General features: G+C 37.2%; 2 protein-coding genes across 2 annotated transcripts; one reads left to right on the forward strand and one right to left on the reverse strand.

Annotated features, from left to right (window-relative positions):
- The first annotated feature begins 3,168 nt into the window (after window positions 1-3,168).
- On the forward strand, window positions 3,169-4,103 carry OR4E2 (olfactory receptor family 4 subfamily E member 2). The gene has a single exon (XM_006218725.2). The coding sequence runs from the start codon at window positions 3,169-3,171 to the stop codon at window positions 4,093-4,095; it is 927 nt and encodes a 308-aa protein (XP_006218787.2). The 3' UTR covers window positions 4,096-4,103.
- A 9,050-nt stretch (window positions 4,104-13,153) lies between these two features.
- On the reverse strand, window positions 13,154-14,101 carry OR4E1 (olfactory receptor family 4 subfamily E member 1). The gene has a single exon (XM_006218726.3). It carries the CDS (start codon window positions 14,099-14,101, stop codon window positions 13,154-13,156), a length of 948 nt encoding a protein of 315 aa, XP_006218788.2.
- Between the last annotated feature and the right edge of the window lie 4,832 nt (window positions 14,102-18,933).

Genomic DNA, 18,933 nt, shown 5'->3' on the forward strand with positions numbered 1-18,933 from the left:
GAGAACTGCCTTGTCAGTTGAACGCCAAGGGCTTAAACCCTAAAGAAAAGATAAGGTGGAAGTTCATAAGGACACACTAAACTTCGACAGCTTTATTTCTCTAATAAAATGGAATGTAGTTAAGGTTCAGAGAAGTTTTGTGGCTTGCCTTGCTTTTACATGGCAGAATTGGAACTCTGTCCCAGTTCCCCTGCCCTTAGATTTTTCCACTACTCAGCAGTTGCCTAAAGAGAGCTGAGCTAGACTAACTCCTAAATCTTTTCATATATTATACTAAGCTTCTTTTTCAAAGATTTTATTCTTCACAGTATATTGCATTGTTTTTTAAAGATTTGTTTCTTCACAGTATATTATAATATCATCTCTCTGGTCACTAATCAAAACAGGAAAAGAAACCTCTAAGAAAGAAGCTGCTCTGTGGTTTTAAAAGTAAGGATTGTTTAAGGTGAGAACCAGTGGTGTCCTGCTCTGCACACAGAGAAAGCACTCAACAGCACTCCTTCACACATTACAGGGATACATAGTCATGGTGAGTTACGTCCCAGAGAGTGAAACTGGGTAGGGAAGCCCAGGGGAGCAGAGCTATCATGCCTCAGCTGTCGTCTTCCATATCTTCTCCGGAATAGCCCAAATCTAAGCTATATGCTGACTTTCAGAGCACAGAAAAGATAGGCTTTCTCTGGTGGTAATAAGGACTCTTTTGCTTAGACAAACAAGCAAAGACTGAATGGCCATCTGCCTGTAGAAGAGACGCATTCTTTCTTCGGATGGTTGTATTATACTCAACTTTCACTCTATGAACCTTTGTAGTGCCTGGCTAGGAGCTGTGCTAGAGATTCCAATACAAAGAGGCAGAGGGAAATGATGATCTTGATTCCTCCCAATCCCCAAACTCTGTAATTCTTTTACTCTTTTGATAACTAGAAAAAGAAACAGGTACTGAGGCAAACTCTAAAACGTGACAAGACATAACCCCATGCATTCTGAGGACTCTTGGAGGTGTGTGTATTTGTGGCGGGGGACAGGGGGGTCGGTGCCTTTGTAGAAAGCAATGCATTGAAAAACTATATTGAATTCTGAGATAGAAGAAAGGTTAAAATAGTTCTCATAAGTTAAAAGGCCTTCTATTAAACTTCTAAACACCACACACTTATGCAACATATGAAACAAGTGATGGAGATTGGGTCTTGCTCAGTCCCATGTGCGCATGTGCATACCCACAAAATGCAAGTAAAGAAGTGATAAAACTTACCAATTTTTTCCAACTATGCAGGGGGAACTTAGCTAATTGTAATAATATTCTTTCATCCACTTCTTTCATAATTTCTTTTGAAATGAAACGGAAAGAAAACAAAATATTTTTTAAAACGCAAAATAAAACACATCCTGATTTGGACAGTAGTAACTGGTTTTCTATTTAGTTTCACCATTGTGATGTTGGTCTCTGGATTTGTTAATCTTTTTCTTTCTCTGTGAATTTTGCATTTGTCCTTTTCAATACTTCTGCCTTCTTCCGGGCAAGTAAAGAAGAGCTAAGCCTACTTGCCATTCCACTGTAATCATCAACTACCATTAGAACTGTACCTGAACAGGTTCCAAAATCTGTTACTCAAAGACCAATAACTCATTCAACAAACATTTATTACAGAAAGTATTTATTTTTGCATACTTAATGAGATATGATCTGATACTAACTTGAAGCTTTAAATTTTGTGTCAGGAAAATATAAAAGTGTAGAATTATATGTTTGCAACAAAATTAAAACAAAGACAACAACAATATGATAACAGCAATTAAGTTAGGTTATGGGATTATGGGTATTCTTCCCATTCCATTTTCCATTATGTAGCTATGTGGCTTTCCTAATGAGAATGTACATAAAAGTATGATGTCAAGATGGATGTGGCATCAAAGGTATAAGGGTGAATCAAGAGAAGTAAAGACCAGAAGTCTAGGTTCAGTGAGTTAGAGTTGGAAGATATTGGAGACCTAGAGAAGAAAGCGAATGAAGTAGAGGCTTGGAAAGTGAACAAAGGGAGGCATAATGGAGGACTTGAAAGTCAGCACTTGTACCCTATTAATACATATGTATGTGGAGGTTCTCAGTTCTTCAAGTCTCAAGCTCTCTGTGAAGCTATGGTGATGATGGTAGCTGGGAAGGATGTGAGAAAGCATCTGGTAGGCATGTCTATAGCTGGTAATTTTTCTTGTTCTTTTCACTCATCGTTCTTTTTAACATCAAGTCTTGCTGGTTTCTTTGTGGGTTTTAACAGCTTCTGTTTGTAATATTCCATCAAACCTTTGTTATTCTAGGAAAGACTCCATGACAAATCATTGTTGGTATTACAAAAAAGCACAACCACTATGATTTCCTGAGCGCCAGGGAGTTTTGATGAAAAGCCTGGGCAGAATAGATGCTTTAAAAAAATTTATTTCCACCACTGAGCTCCTTGCTAAAAAGCTACAAGTACTTCTAAAAGAGGAACTTATTAATATATGAGAAAGAATAGGTACTCCTCTTTCCTAATTTTCTTCAGTGTTCATAGTAGAATATGGGCATCATACTCCCATATTATCTCCATGATTAATTTGTCAACCCTCCATTTATTAAGAAAATAGTCTTTTCAAATGAACATAAATACAAAACAGAAACAGACTCATAGACATAGAATACAAACTTGTGGTTGCCAGGCAGGAGTGGGGTGGGAAGGGACAGACTGGGAGTTCGAAATTTGTAGATACTGACAGGATTATACTGTATAGCATAGGGGAATATATACAAGATCTTGTGGTAGCTCACAGTGAAAAAGAATGCAACAATGAATATATGTATGTTCACGTATAACTGAAAAATTGTGCTCTACACTGGAAATTGACACAACTTTTTAAACTGACTATGACGCAATAAAAAAAAAAGAAATGTGAAACCAGATCCTAATGGTGTTACGGTAAAAACTAATTTTTTGTTATTTGATTAAAAAAAAGAAAGTAGTCTTTTGATCTATTAGTAGATTAAAATATTAAAGCTCTTATATTCTGTAGGCTCTGATAATAAATAAGCAACTCAGACAGGAATGCAGAGTCACTGCAATTAGTTCCAGTATACAATATTAAAGGTAAATTAGCTTTCATGTTTTTTTCCCCCAGGGTCTTTTGGAAGCTCATTGAATGGACGCTCTAAACCAAACAAGAGTGACTGAATTCGTCTTCTTGGGACTCACTGATAACTGGGTGCTCCAGATACTATTTTTCATGGCATTCTCAGTCATGTACGTGCTAACCCTTTTGGGGAACATTCTCATCATGGGTATCATAGTCTTTACTCCACGTCTTCATACACCCATGTATTTCTTCTTGAGTAATCTGTCCTTTGTTGACATCTGCCACTCATCTGTCACTGTGCCCAAGATGCTAGAGGGTTTGCTTTTAGAGAGAAAGACCATTTCCTTTGACAACTGCATTGCACAGCTCTTCTTCCTACATCTGTTTGCCTGTGCTGAGATCTTTCTGCTGACCATTATGGCCTATGATCGTTATGCAGCCATCTGTGCTCCATTACACTACCCCAATGTGATGAGCATGAGGGTCTGTGTACAGCTTGTCTTTGCTCTCTGGTTGGGGGGTACTGTTCACTCACTGGTGCAGACCTTCTTGACCATCCGTCTACCTTACTGTGGTCCCAACATGATTGACAGCTACTTCTGTGATGTTCCTCCTGTCATCAAGCTGGCCTGCACAGATACATACCTCACAGGAATGCTGATTGTATCCAATAGTGGAACCATCTCCCTCGCCTGTTTCCTGGCTTTGGTCACTTCCTACACGGTCATCTTGGTTTCTCTTAGAAAACAGTCAGCTGAAGGGCGCAGGAAAGCCTTGTCTACCTGCTCAGCCCACTTCATGGTGGTTACCCTCTTCTTTGGACCATGTATTTTCATCTACACTCGGCCAGACACCAGCTTCTCCATTGACAAGGTGGTATCTCTCTTCTATACGGTGGTCACCCCTGTGCTGAATCCCCTCATTTACACCTTGAGGAATGAGGAGGTAAAAAGTGCCATGAAGCATCTCAGACAGAGACAAGTTTCTTCATGAAATTTTGCACATGATGGGCTTGGAATTACAGATATAATTATGGTCATATCTTTAATGAGATAGCAAAGTAAGGAATCAAAATCATCAGATTAAATGGCACAGAGCAGGGTAGACTTCTGCATTAAAGAGAGGAACTTATTAACTCTTATTTAAATAGGGAAAAGATCATGGTGGAACAGAAAAAGATCTGGAAAAGATTTGAACAGACTTTTTGTTTCACTAGTAAAACACATGCTTTGGGGGCACAGACTCAGTTTCAGGAACAGGTCAAGTTGTGAGAGAACTACTTTTTGATTTGTGCTGTTCTGTAGGTGTTGCCTCTGGAAAGCTGTACATCATATCTGTTTTATACATTATAGTGGTTTCAATGTTGCTTTCAAATATATTTTCAAAGTGTTTAGCTAAGCCTTTACTTATATTGAATTAAATTTTCTTACTTTGAAAGTGATTCTTTCATATATTTCTATGTCTATTTTGTACTTTTGGTTGGTAGCACTTATTTAGACAAAATCAAGATGGAGATGTATTAGAACTTAAGGTAAAATAAACTTTATTGAGGTAGAAATTAATCACATAAAATACACAGTTTTTAAAAATTGTACAGTTTGATAATATTTGACAAAGCTACCCTATGTAACTACCTCCCTAAACAAGATATAGAACATTTCTATCACCCTCAAAACTTTCTTCAGCCCCTTCCCGGTCAATCGCTTTACCCCCAACCAAGCATCCAAAGATCTGATTTCTTCTAGAAGTTTTATAGTTTCAGCTTTAAAGTTTAGGTCTGTGATCCATTTTAAGTTTACTTTGTTATGTATTATAAAAGATAAGTGTTGAGATTCATTTTTTTCAATCTATTTAGTTGATCCAGCACCATTTGAAAAGTCTTTTTTCCCCATTGAGGTACTCCAGTACCTTTGGTGAAAGTCAGTTGACTCTTTAAGTGTGAATTTATTTTTGGATTCTTTATTCTGTTCCATTGACCTGTATGTCTATATTTAAATCAATAGAACATTGTGTTGGTTACTCTGGCTTTATTAATATAAAGCTTCAATATTTACTAATATTGAAGTCATGTAGCATGAGCCCTCAGATTTTTTTTTTTCAAAATTGTTTTGGTATTGCAGATCCTTTGTATTTTCATACAAATATTTATACAAAGTTGTACGTGTCTACAAAGAACAATGTTAGAACTTAGGCTAGGAGTACATTAAATCTTTAAATCAAAATTGAGATCTTAATGATATGCAACCTCTCAATCCATGAACATGATATACCCATTTATTTATTTAGATTCCTTAAATTTTTCTCAGCAATATTAGTCATCTTCATTTGTAATAACATATATTAAATTAAATTTGTTCCTAAGTATTCTATATTTGTTGATGTTATTGTCAATTTAATTTTCAATTGTTTATTGGTAGTGTGTAGAAATACAATTAATTTATGTACAGTTGGTCCTTGAACAATGTGGATTTGAACTGCTTGGGACCACTTATAAGTGGATATTTTTCAGTAGTAAATACTAAGTACTATGCAATACATGGTTGGTTGAACCCAAAACTGCAGAGGAACTACAGGTACAGAGGCCCAGCTATAAATTACATGAAGATTAATCTTCTCATTGTTCAAAGGTCAATTGTACATCAACTTTGTATCTTGTGACATCGCTAAATTCACTTATAAGTTCTGGTGGTTCCTTAGGGTTTTACATTTATGATGATGTTACCTGCAAAAAAGACAGTTTTATTCCTTTTCCAATCTGTGTGACATTTATTTATTTTTCTTGCCTTATTGTACTGACCAGGTCTTCCAGTACAGAGTTTTAGTAGCAGTGATTTGAGTAGCATTGTTCCTGATAGTAGGGGAAAGTTTTCAGTCTTTCACCATCAAGTATGATGTTAACTGTAGGCTTTTCCTAAATGTCCTTTGTGAACATGAGGAAACTTTCTTCTTTACATAGTTAGCTGGGAGTTTAAACATGAATGAGTATCAGGTTTTATCAAATGTCTTTTCTGCATTTATTGAAATGATTATATACTTTTTTCTTTGTAATCTGGTTAATGTGATGAATTACATGATTGATTTTCAAATATTAATTGAACTCTGCTTTGTTGGGATAAGCTTCATGTGGTCATAATGGGTTTTTCTTTTCATACATTACAGATTGTTCTTTTCACCTATCACTATAGATATGTTGTGAAGAATGTTTGAATCTATGTTGTGGTGGTTATTGGTCTGAAATTTTATTTTATTATGATGTCTTTGTCTGGATTGCGCATCCAATAATGTTGTAATGTTGGCCTCATAAAATGAATTGGGAAATATTTGCTTCTCTGTTTTCAGAGTTTGTGTAATATTTTTATTATTATTTAAATGTTTAATGGAATGTATTAGGGAAACTGAGAGTTTTCAGACATGTCACAAATTATTTGACACTTTTCCACTGAGAAGAAAGCTGCTATCTCCCCTCCTGTTGAATATGATCTAGTCTTAGTGACTTAGTTATGACCAACATAATGCAGCAGAAATGATGCTGTGTGACTTCTGAGAATAAACCAGAAAAGGCCATGCAGCTTCCACCTGATCCTTTTGGAATTCTCCCTCTTGGGTAGCTTCCTCTCAGAACTCAACAACCATGTGTGACAGCCCCAACTAGGAGAAAAGTGATGTACAGACACTCCAATTGACAGTCGCACCTGTGTTCAGCCTTTGAGACAATCTAGTCTAGGCAACAGATAAGTGAGTGAAGGAGACTTCAGATAAACCCAGCCCTCAGCCTTTCAAGTCACACCATTGGAGTCTTTCTAACTAAGACATCATGAAGCAGAGATAATCTATCCCCACTGTGCCCAGTCTGAATTCTGGACTTACTGAATACATAGGCATAATAAAAATGTTGTTTATTCCACTGAGTTAAGGATAGTTAAGTACATAGCAATAGTAACCTGAACAGAAGATATCTGGGCCTGAAGTTTTCTTTGTAGAAAAGTTTTAAATTAGAAATTTATTTTCTTTAATAAATAATTTTTTTTTACATTTTCTGTTTCTTCTTGTGAAGTTATGAACATTTACTTTGATCAAGGAGTTTGTCTGTAATACTAACTTTTTTGTTGTATAAATGGTGGTACCATTAATTGAAATTTGAAAGACTGAGGGAGAAGTTTTTATTAGGGTGGGAATTAAAAGTTCTATTTTGGTCATGCTACATTGGAGATTCCTATTAGACAACCAAGTGGAGATGCTACATGAGTCTGAGACATAAACATAAATTTATGGAATCAGCAGTATGTAGAGAGTATAAAGTCATGGGACTGGATGAGGTAATTAGTAAATAGTATATATAAAGAAGATGACCAAGAAATAGAGTCTGAGGGAAACTTAAAAAAAATTTTTTTTGGAGGGGGGCAGAAATTAGGTTTATTTATTTATTTTTAATGATGGTACTGGGGATTGAACCCAGGACTTCATACATACTAAGCATGTGCTCTACCACTGAGCTATGCCCTCCCTCTGAGGCAAACTTTTGAGGCTTGTTTTTAAGCTTTATTAGAATGAGTGGGTGCAGAGTCTCTTGCTCTATGGTGAGTTTACTCTCACTCCTAAAATGGCCTATTTGGGTCTCTACTGAGTTCTTTGCATGTTCAGTGGTCTGTCCTCTCTAGCTGGTAGGAATGCAAGGTTTCTCTAACCCTGTACAAACTGGTAATTTTTTTCATTTACAACTGCTTGGTATTTGTTCTCAACCCCCGTGCATGGACAGCTTATTGTTTAGCTAAGAGTCAAGGGAACCCCTTTGCAGCTTTCTGGATAACTTTCCTACCATAGTACACATCTTTCTGGTAACTTGCCCAACAAATTTTAAACATCTCAGCCTCCTTGATCACAGTTTCCTTAATTCAGCAAGATCTCCATGCTCTTCTTGAGTTCTAAGTCTCTGCAGCAAGGCTAGAATATTCTTCCAGGCAGAAATTCAGGACTTATCTCATCTGTTTCTTCTTGGTAATCACAGTCTCGAGTTGCTTATTTTCCAATGTCTGAAGATTATTTTTTCACATATTTCATCCAGTTTTTTATTTTTTATGATAGGAGGATTAGTCCAGTACCATTTACCCATTATGGCTAAACTTTTAAACAACTAAAAATGTTTAATAATTTATGGGTTAAGTAGTTACATCTTTAAGAACATTTTAAGGGTGAAAAAAATGTAACTAATTTTGGGATATTATATGTGGGGGCAACTTCTTAGATGGTTGCCTATGGTCTCACCTCCTGGTAGTCATGCCCTTGTACAATCCTCTTTGCTTGAGTCTGGGTAGGACCTGTGACTTGCATGTAACCAGCAGAATATGGTAAAGGTGATGGGATGTCACTTTCATGATTAGATTAGATTAGATATGATAGTGACTTTTGTTTTGTTAGCTGACTCTCTCCTTGCTGGTTTTGATGAAACAAGTTGCCATGTTGGGTAGGCCCATATGTCAAGGACTGAGGGAAGTCTCTGGTCATTAGCCAGATAAGATCTGAAGCCCTCAGTTGAACAGCCCTTAAGGAACTGTAACCGTGCCAAAAAAAACTTGAGCTTGAAAGCAGATTCTTCCCCAATTGAGTCTTCAATGAAGTTTTATCTTGGCTGATCTACACCTCGTCCATAGTCCCAATCACAGAACCTGTGAGATAATAAATGTGTGCTGTTTTAATTTGTTAGGTTTGTGGCAATTTGTTATAACTAACTGATAATCAATGCATTATATATTGCATTAGCTGTCTATATTGATCTAATTTCTCAATTATAATCAAATATTCATTTTGGGAAATGATATAGACATCTCTTATTCTTTTTAAACTCTCTAGATTCTGCTTTTGCACACATGGAGTGATAGGTGACTATATAACTAAAATTTACTTTAGCTTTTACTCCCTGAAAGTGGGACTGTTGACCCCTACTTATCTACTATTATTCTTGATTTAGGTCACACTGACAAAAGGGAGTGTTATTTAAAGATTCTGTTACTGGAAATCCCTAGGTATAGAAGCCCAGAGAGTTCTTGGTCAGAAGGTTGTATCACTTCCATTTTCTATTAGAATTTAAGTTGGAGAGCATGTAAAAGCCAGTAAGAGAGCAAACAAAAACAATGACATTAGTAGAGAGAGCATTCAAGTCCACAGGTTATGGATAGGTGGATTAACTAATTAATTAATTCATTCAAAATGATGAATTGAAAGATTTTTTTTAGTCTAAAGAAATGATAAAATAAGCTAGTCCCAGATCTTAAAGTTGTAGACATACAAATAACTATAATACAAAACAGAAAGTGATAATTATGACAAGAATGGCACAGATATATTTCTGAAACAGTTGCTAGTGGGATAAATTACTTCCTGCTAGGGAAAGCACAGGGGGATTCAGGAAGAAGTTGGCTTTAGGAGTGTAGTAAAAGATGTGTAAAAATCAGACATAAGACACTAGAGCTATACAAGGACGCAGAGAACAAGGGGACAAAGGGGGTGTGGATTAGTTATACCTGGAGAATAGCATGGATAGATGTATAGTAGGGAATTTACGCCTGGGAAGGGAAGTGAAAATTGTGGAGTGTTTTTAATGAGTGGATTAGAAACTTAGATTTATTTAATAAGTAGTGGGGTACATTCTCTCATCCACAGAGGAAATACTTCTTTTTGAAATAGATATGTCTTCATGAATATTACAAGTTCTGACTCTTATAACTTTGTGCCTAAGATAGTGATAGAGACCCCAGGATGTCAGAGAATAAAGAACTCTGGGTACCTGAATTAATAGTATACTGCGCCAATGATCCAATTGGCCCTAGGCTCTGCTATTATTTCCCTTTTTAGCCCCCGAGTCTGGCTAATTAGATTCTCACACCACTCTCACCATTTGCATCTTCTAACATTGATTCTTTTTGTCCTACAACACACAGTGGTCGAGAGCAGTATTTCTCAAATATAGTGTGCATACAAATCACCTGAGTTATCCAGGTAGACCCAGTGTAATCTCAAGCGTTCTTAAAGATGGAAGAGGAATGCAAAAGAAGAGAATCAGAGGGAGATATGACTACAAAAGCCACAGAGATTCAATATTTCTGGCTTTAAAGATGGAGAAAGGGACCACTAGCTTAGGAATCGGAGCTGTTGACTCCCTGAATTAACTACTATCTCTCTTTTGAAGTGCTGAAGGATAACAGCTTATTGTGAAATGGGCAAGTCCATATCAAGAAGACTCCATGGCAAATTCCTCAGGTAAAGAGGATGATGAGGTACTGTGACCAAAGGGACTAGGATTAGAGGACCCTACAGATGATTGGAGAGCTGACATATAAAATAGTTATATCAGTTTTAATGGAGCTAATGGAATGAAATAGAGTGAACTTAATAACAAAACTATATCTAACCTTTCTTTGCTTATTCTGAAAGGAATTTAGAACTTACTGAGGCCTTTGGGTCACTATTCTACCAAGTTCTGTTAACTTGTAGAAATAATGCTGATAATGCTCTGGGGGGCCGGGTGCCAAACAATATGGACATCCACATCCACAATACAGAGTGAGTGACTCATTAATTCTGGCTGAAAGGTAAGAAATGATTGAAATGGCAGAAAGTACTCAAAAGGACAAAGAATCAAAAGCAGTTTATTAAATAAACTGGGGGATGTTCATGAAAATATCTAAACATAATTACTTTCAAACAAATGTAGCATATTGTCAGTCCCCTACAATTTTCATACAGAACCCAAGTCAAAATCAGAGTTTTATAAATTTATGATGAAATGAGGCCCAGATATCACTACTATACAACATTTGAAAAACTTAGAAAAATGACCTAATTATGCCTCTACATTCTGGATTTTTATATGCACAGATTTTCATACTCATTGGTAACTTTTATGCAGAAATAAATTCCTAATGCCTTATTTGTTTATTTCTATTATGGAAATATTGCATAGAAGATGATTGTAGCCTGAGGAAGTCAGTTGTTGAATATAAAATTGCTGAACAAATTTCTATATGATAAATAATGATCTCTGTTCCCCCTTTAAAGTAAGTCAACCACAGAACCAAGAGTCAAGATATTTTGATTTTACTGTCTACTCTCCTACTTATTCAGTGAGTAACTAAACACGTTTTCTCTTATCCCTGAGTCTAAAAAGCTTTTTCTGTGAAATGAAGATTAATGTTTTATTTTACCTCCCCACAGTTGTGACAATTATTGTGATTAAAGAAGGGTAGTATTAGAAATTTTGCTTGCACCTATTTAAAAAAGCAAACACTACAGCGTTTCCCCAGTATAATTTTGCCAGCTACCACCTTGAGGACTGCCATGCGGCATCATCTTATTGTTACATTGCGGATGTTCCTCTGTGTCACTGATTTCTGCATGTGACAATTCTATGAGGGCTCTTTGATGGGCTATATCTCCTGATTGCCATTGCCTATAGTAAAAGCATTTATTTCACACAAATTCCATAATTCTCAAATTCAGTTTAGTTATTCCAACAACCAGTCCCAATAAACGTAGTTTTATACTATGCAGAGAGTTATCTTGGGAGAGACTCTGTTATTAGGTCTGTCTGTTGAACTACTTGGTCTTATTACACCGTATTTTTTATAAACAGGGATGTGAGACACTGTTGCCTGGAATATCCTCTACATGTCCCCTGTTATCCGATCCACTCAGCACGTACCAGTCTTAGAGCACTTACCACAATTGTTCAATGTGTGTCACCACAGCTAGACTCAAGTTGCTGGATTATAGACCAGGTTTTATTCAACGTAATATTTTCTCCCAACCATTTGTGCAATATTGAGTGACTACTGAGTGTTTAGCAATAAATGCTTAGTTGAATTAATTCTGTACGTAATAGTTAGAATAATTTTATTAAAACACAAGTCATATCACATCTGTTCTGTGCTTGAACCATTCTGGTGGCTTCCCACTGTATTGAAAAATATTGCAAACTCCTTGAGAGGACATGAGAGCATTCTTTTTGCTTCTCCAATATCATCTGTCATCAGTCTCTGCCTCACAGTCTAAGCTGTAACCACATTGGTCTTTCACTTCTTGGAACCCTTGGAACAAGCCAAGGTCTTTCTGAACATAGATGTTACATCTGCCATTTCCTTTGCCATCACTTCTCTTTTCTCATGGTTGGCTCCTTATCTTTCAGATCATAGTTTAAATGCCATTTCCTCATGGAGGCCCTCCTTGACTAACCAATCTAAAGACAGTCTCTTCTATAACTCTCTAAGAGCATCTCCTTTCACGGCATTTTTCGTGATCTATAATTAAAATTTGTTTATATATTTTTTCTATTTTCACTAGATTTTAAACTACATGAAAGAAGGACTATATGTCTCATTTATGGTTATAAACCTAGTACTTAGCACATAATAAGTGTTCAGTAAATATCTGTCAAATGAGTTGATAATAAGCTATCTCAATTTCATTGCTCTGATAGAAGTTTTTTTCCTGGACACTTGAGGATATCGGCAACTTCAGTGTTCAAAGTCTTCTTTCTATATTAGTAAAGTATTATGCAAACTCACTTTGCCTTTACCAGTGTTTGCTAAGCTATTTAGGCCAGCATCTGACTGAATGATGTTGGCAAGCATGGCCAGAAATCTGAAAGTTTGTTTAGACCTTGGTTACCACCCTGAGACAAAAGCAGGGAGAGGAAGCATGATGTAATGAAAACAGCATGAGTTTGTGTTGATGCATTTGGCTTAATGTCCTGCCTTCATCATTTCCTAGCTGGGTGACTGTGGGCATGCTATTTACACTCTTTGAGCTTTGGTTTCTGCTCGTGTAAACAAGCGTAATACACACCTCAGAGGGTTGTTAGAATTAAATAATTGCCAAATACCTAGAGCAATTTCCAGCCTGTGGAAGATATTAAAAAATAGTTATGCTATGACTGTCAGATATTGGGCCAGAAGATAATTTTATAAGTTATATAGTTTGATAAATGTGGTATGTCATTTATTCTTTGCAAGGCATTTCTTTGATTTGGAGCACCAAGCATCTTAAGGGTTGGATATTTTTATTTTTTTTCTCTCCTCTCCATCATCCCCATTAATTTGTTCAGGGCATTCTTCATGTCTTTATTCCTAAGGGTATAGATGATGGGGTTCAGCAGGGGTGTGACAGCAGCGAAAAACACAGACACCACCTTGTCCTCTGGGAGGCTGGTTGATGGACGGGAATAGATGAAAATGCAGTGACCTAGAAACAGTATGACTACGGTAAGATGGGCTGCACAGGTGGACAGGGCCTTCTGCCTGCCTTCTGAGATCTGCTGCCTCAGGCTTACCAGGATGACTGTGTAGGACACCACGAGGACCACAAAACAGACCACGGGGATCAGCCCACTGTTGGAGACAATGAGGATCTCAATGATGTAGGTATCAGTGCAGGCCAGTTTGATCACCTGAGGTACATCACAGAAGAAGTTGTCAATCTCATAAGGACCACAGTAAGGCAGCTTGATGGTGAGGGAGGTCAGGGCTATGGAGTGGATTGTTCCCCCTGTCCAGAGGGCAACAGCCAGCAGCACACATACTTTCCAGTTCATCACTGTCACATACTGCAGGGGTTTGCAAATGGCCACATACCGATCATAGGCCATGACAATGAGGAGAAAGATCTCTGTGCAGGCAAAGAGGTGCAGGAAGAACATCTGAGTTACACAGGCACCAAAGGAGATGAACTTCTCCTCTGACCAGGTGTCTACCAGCATCTTGGGGACAGTGACGGTGGAGTGGCAGACATCAATAAAGGACAGGTTGCTGAGGAAGAAATACATGGGGGTGTGGAGCCAAGGGTCATAGATAATAGTTATGACAATGAGGATGTTCCCAGTCAGTGTCAGAATGTAGAAAATGAGGAACATGGCAAATGTAGCCATCTGCACCTTCTGGTTTACAGATAAACCTCTAAGCTGAAAATATGTCACCGAAGTAGTTTGATTGAGTAGGACAGCCTCTTCCATTCTCTCTGTTGAATACTCCTGTCAAGAATTTTAAAAAATTAATAATACTTCTATGTCTGTGAGTCTGTTTCTGTTTTGTAAATAAGTTCATGTGTGTCCTCTGTTTAAAGTTTCCACATATAAATGGTATTACATGGTATTTTTATGGTTCCCCGGGTGATGGGGAGAGTGGGAAGAAATAAATTGGGAGTTTGAGATTTGCAGATACTAACTACTATATATAAAATAGATAAACAACAAATTTATTCTGTATAGCACAGGAAACTATATTCAATCTCTTATAGTAACCTATAATGGAAAGGAATATGAAAACGAATATATGTATGACTGAAACATTATGCTATACATCAGAAATTGACACATAAACTGAGTATATGTCAATTAAAAAATGACGCTTAACATCTGCATCAATCAGTCACTTGGTCACTTAATTTTCTTCTATGTTTACGACTTTTCTCTCTGTCTTGAATTTCTGGTCAAATATTTTACATTAAAATTCCCATTCAGCATCTTAAATTATATTGGACAGAGGACAGATAGTAGGTGCTAAACACACATGTTTGGAATAACAGAATAGAAAAAATGGATTCACTAAGATATATGAAACAATCTTGGACAGGGGAGAAATAAATTATTTCTCCCTTATTGTAGTAAAATATCAACGCCTAGCTTTAGGTTATAGATTTTTCCAGGAGAGGGAGTTAAGGTTCTCCTTACACCAAATAAGCAATTTGTCCAAGGTTACACAAATTCTGGCCTTGAACACAGTTTTCTTTGTTGTCCTGTTGACTTCATTTTTCACTAACACAAACTCTTGCCTCCCTGTTTGCTCTGCCATGTTGTCCTGAGACTATAATTTCAGTGATCTAGCTTGCAGAAGGTAGAAGCTTTTCACCAAGCCTCCGGACAACTAGAAATATAGCTGTGGTGTTTTTAGAACAATTCTTTAGCGGAGGCTGGATAAAACCATGGAAACCTTAAAAAATCTGGAGAGGGTAAAGTGAGGCTTGCTTCCCATCTACTTTTGAGTTGAGGGCCGACTTGCCCATTCTCAAACTGGAGGTCAAGGTCCGGGGACTAACAGCATCACTGTCTTGACTAGATTATCCCCAGCTCTTTTTAAAGTCCAATTCTGTTGTCTGCCTTACCTGCCTACGGTAAAACAAAAATGGTTGCTCCATTTTCTTTCAAATTAGCCTAACTTTGACCCAAGCATCACTAATTCTTATATGAAATGTATACATTGTATACAGGCGCAATATCTTAGTCCTTAAGGGGATCTGAGAGTTTACATAATTTATTTATTTTTTTAATTAATAGAGAAAACAAGGCACAGAGAAGTAAAGCAACTGGCCCAAGTTTATAGAGAATTGGAGTAATAGCTGGGTCCAGAGCTTGGGCCTGCTAACTTTTGGTCCAGGCTTTCTTTACTCTACCACTGCTCTGATCTGAATTTTTGTGGTGACCTGTGTAATTGGGGCATCAAGCAAAATATGTCTTAGCGACTTCTATCTCCCTCTCCTGCTTGGGTGGGCATCTGTGGGGAGCCTCTCTTCTCTAAGCTTGCCTCTTACATGCCACTGCACTGCCTCGATGTGCAGCCTTCAGGGGTGGCCCACCCAAGAAAGATGTCCCTCCTGGATCCTTGGGCCCTATCATCCGATACTACCTTCTTCCTGTTACTGCAGGTGCTTTATCTCATCCCTCAAGATCAGGCTTTCTGCCAGACAAATGAATCAACTCCACATTGCTTATGAAAAAGACTAGAGAAAAATTTCCCCTTCTGCTCCATCACCATTTCTTCTCTAATACTTCCTGTACCTCATTATGCTGCTCTTCTGCACATGATGGCTTTTTTTGTTGTCTTTATTAGAGGAAAGATTAATGACAGCATCAAATTGGAGAAGTAGCAAAGTAGGTCTATGACAAAGAGGGTATTTGGGGGCAGGAGAAATCATTCATTTATCATTAAATTTAAACTCGTTGTGTCTGGTGCTTGGATTAACATCTATAGTAATATCCTAATGTAGCTACAGATTGATTTTACTATTTAGAAATTTTTCTGAGAGTGTTCACTTAAAGCTTTTGCTCCAGAAAACAATTTGAAAAGTTTGATGATTCATGTCTGTTATCTTTGTAATTTATTAAGTTCTAAAAGGATGACTGCAAAATTGAAAGCTGAAGAACTGACCAAGAATGGAGCCAGGGATTTATCTTAAATTCAGTATAGAAAATTTCACCTACACAGATAGAAAAGGGTATGCAGATTGAGAACTAGATCTGAAATGAAGACTTATATTCTCTCATCAGAGGATATGGGTACATATTTTAAAGTACACTTTTTGTCACCATCATTTTTTTCTATTTCTATGGAGCCACAGGAAAAAATGTTTTGAAAAATGGACATATGTCCACCTGCAGTAGAAATTTGGTGTTAGTTTATGTCGAGAACATGGTTCACATACAAAAATATGTGATGTCTGCTGCATATGTTTCAGAAAAATAGGAGAAAATAACTAAAAGCAGAAATAGAATAAAACTAAAATGTTTATAAAACTCACCCTGGGTTGTTTCTGATGCTCTTAGCACCTCCAAAAAGAACTGAATTGTTAGTTTTGTAGTTCCAATATCAAGAGTATTATTTCCAGTAGAAGTAATAATTTATTTGAAGCTGGACAAATCAAATAATCCCATTTACCTTGAACTTTTCATAAGGAAGATCAGAGCACTTGAAGTTCCCTTGGGTCTTATTTGCAGTTTTTGGTAACAGGTCACAGCAGATATATTTGGTGATATTTTATCAGAGATCCTTCAGGATTTCTGCAAAACCACAACTTTGTACCTATATTATTATCATATTTTTTCAACATGTCACTCTGCACTAAGATTTCCCAGAACTGACTTTCAGTCGGCTGAAGATGTGGTATAGGAACGGTATATTTTTTGCACTTTGTCAGGCCGTAGAGGCGAGTAGCAGGGATTAGAAGCCACTACCAATCGCTTCTGCAGGCCATGCTAGTTTACCAGAACCCCTCTAACATCCAGCTTGACCTAATTATTCAGAACCACCATAGCTGAAGCATCCTGTATCCTTCGTGGCATACTCTGGGTTTAAGTTTTGTCTTGCTAGTTTCAGATGGATTATTCCACCTTCACATGCTGAAGGGAAATCTGTGGAGAAAGAAAGCAGCTGGTACTGGCAGCTGCAGCACTGGTGGAGTTATATAGGTTTTACGTGACATCAGCTTGCCCTAGTCACCAGTTAGAAAACGTTAATTCTGTGGGGACTGAAGTTAAGGCTTTGCAATCGTCACTAAAAGCACTTTATGAGAAAGCAGAGCTTCAACATCTAAATCTTTGGGATATATTTATATATGATTAAGTGAAAAACTATTTAGTGATGGCTTCCTAGGTGCTAAGATTAGATGAGGGGCTTTCATGTTTTCTTATCTAATCCATATAAAAACACAGAGTTGAGATATGGGCAATGGAGTTAAGATTTTAATCAGCTCTGCCCCAGAGGTCAAGTGTTTGGACTCTAAAGTCAGATTGCCTGAGTACAGGGTCCAATATCCTAGGTGGTAAATTTGGGCAAGTTATTTAACCTCTGAGCCTCAGTCTTCTCATCCATAAAACATGATTAAAAATGGTCACATTTTTTAGAGTTCTTGAAATCTTTGCAAAGCACGTGGCTCTTCGTAATTTTTTGGCATTACTTATTCATTACTTCAGATAACAGTGAAATTTTAGAATCCCTTGCTCTAATTCTCATTTTGCTTTCTCTACTTAGATATATGAGTTTGGTGGCTTAGTTTGGTAAAAGAATCCAGAGGACAGAGATGAAGGTTATACTTTGAACTTCAAGACTGAATAGTTTTGTGGGATGGTTAGGATATCCAAAGTAAAGGGTATGGAGCTGGAAGTAAGACTTTGAGCTGACTCTCCATGCAGCAGCGTATGGAAGAGAAGATGGTAACAGAGGGAAAGTGTCAGAAGTGAACAAAAATTCTTCCAAGGACTTTCCCCCAGTTTTCTTTTTGGATTCATTATCATTGATCAGAGACCAGACTTGACTGTAGTGAAAAATCTGGAGTTTCCAGAACTTACAGATATTGCTGCTTGGGTAATGTGGGACTTCTATTGTACTGTCACTTTGGCAATCAGGGTAAACATTAGGAAGAGAGTTATGCTGTCCATAATAATTCTCCGAACATTTGGAATTGAGATACTTTATCACAGCATAATACACCGAGGGCAATATAGATAAACTTATATTCAACGGATTAGAGGGTAATTACTATCACTACTGTCACTAGTAAAAAGCAAGTTTGAGAAATTAATCTTTGAGCTCCTTTTATTATGGTTTCTAGACTTTCCCCTTCCTCTTGTAGCCATTTCCCCTGGCCTGACTCTTCCCTCGGACCGTACACAGACTGCTGCTGAGGTGTCCCACTCAGGTTTTTCTTCTCTGGAAGTCCCTCATGCTCCAAAATTGTGTGCTCCTATTTCCTCCACAGAATAAATGAAAACAATTGTTAAAACTTGCATAGCACTTTAGCATTTGAAAAATTCTTCACACTTATTATTTCATTTGATCTTCACAACACCTCTGTGAGGCAGGGAGTGTTATAGAAAAATTGGACTTGATGTTAAGTGATTTTCACAGAGTTTGCATGTTAGGTAAACACCTAAACCAGGGCTTGAACTCAGGTATTCTGCTGCTGAATCCAATACTTAATCTTTTACTTCACTTGGGTGCTGTTCCTTTTTGGGAGCAATAGTTTTTGATCTTATTATCCATGAAAGATGCACACTTAAAAAATTTGCTTTTT

Source organism: Vicugna pacos, chromosome 6, assembly GCF_048564905.1.
Source record: "Vicugna pacos chromosome 6, VicPac4, whole genome shotgun sequence".
Taxonomy (NCBI): domain Eukaryota; kingdom Metazoa; phylum Chordata; class Mammalia; order Artiodactyla; family Camelidae; genus Vicugna; species Vicugna pacos.

Excerpts from the sequence above, each read along its gene's own strand:
- OR4E2 (XM_006218725.2), top strand. The coding sequence starts at position 3,169 with ATGGACGCTCTAAACCAAACAAGAGTGACTGAATTCGTCTTCTTGGGA.
- OR4E1 (XM_006218726.3), bottom strand. The coding sequence starts at position 14,101 with ATGGAAGAGGCTGTCCTACTCAATCAAACTACTTCGGTGACATATTTT.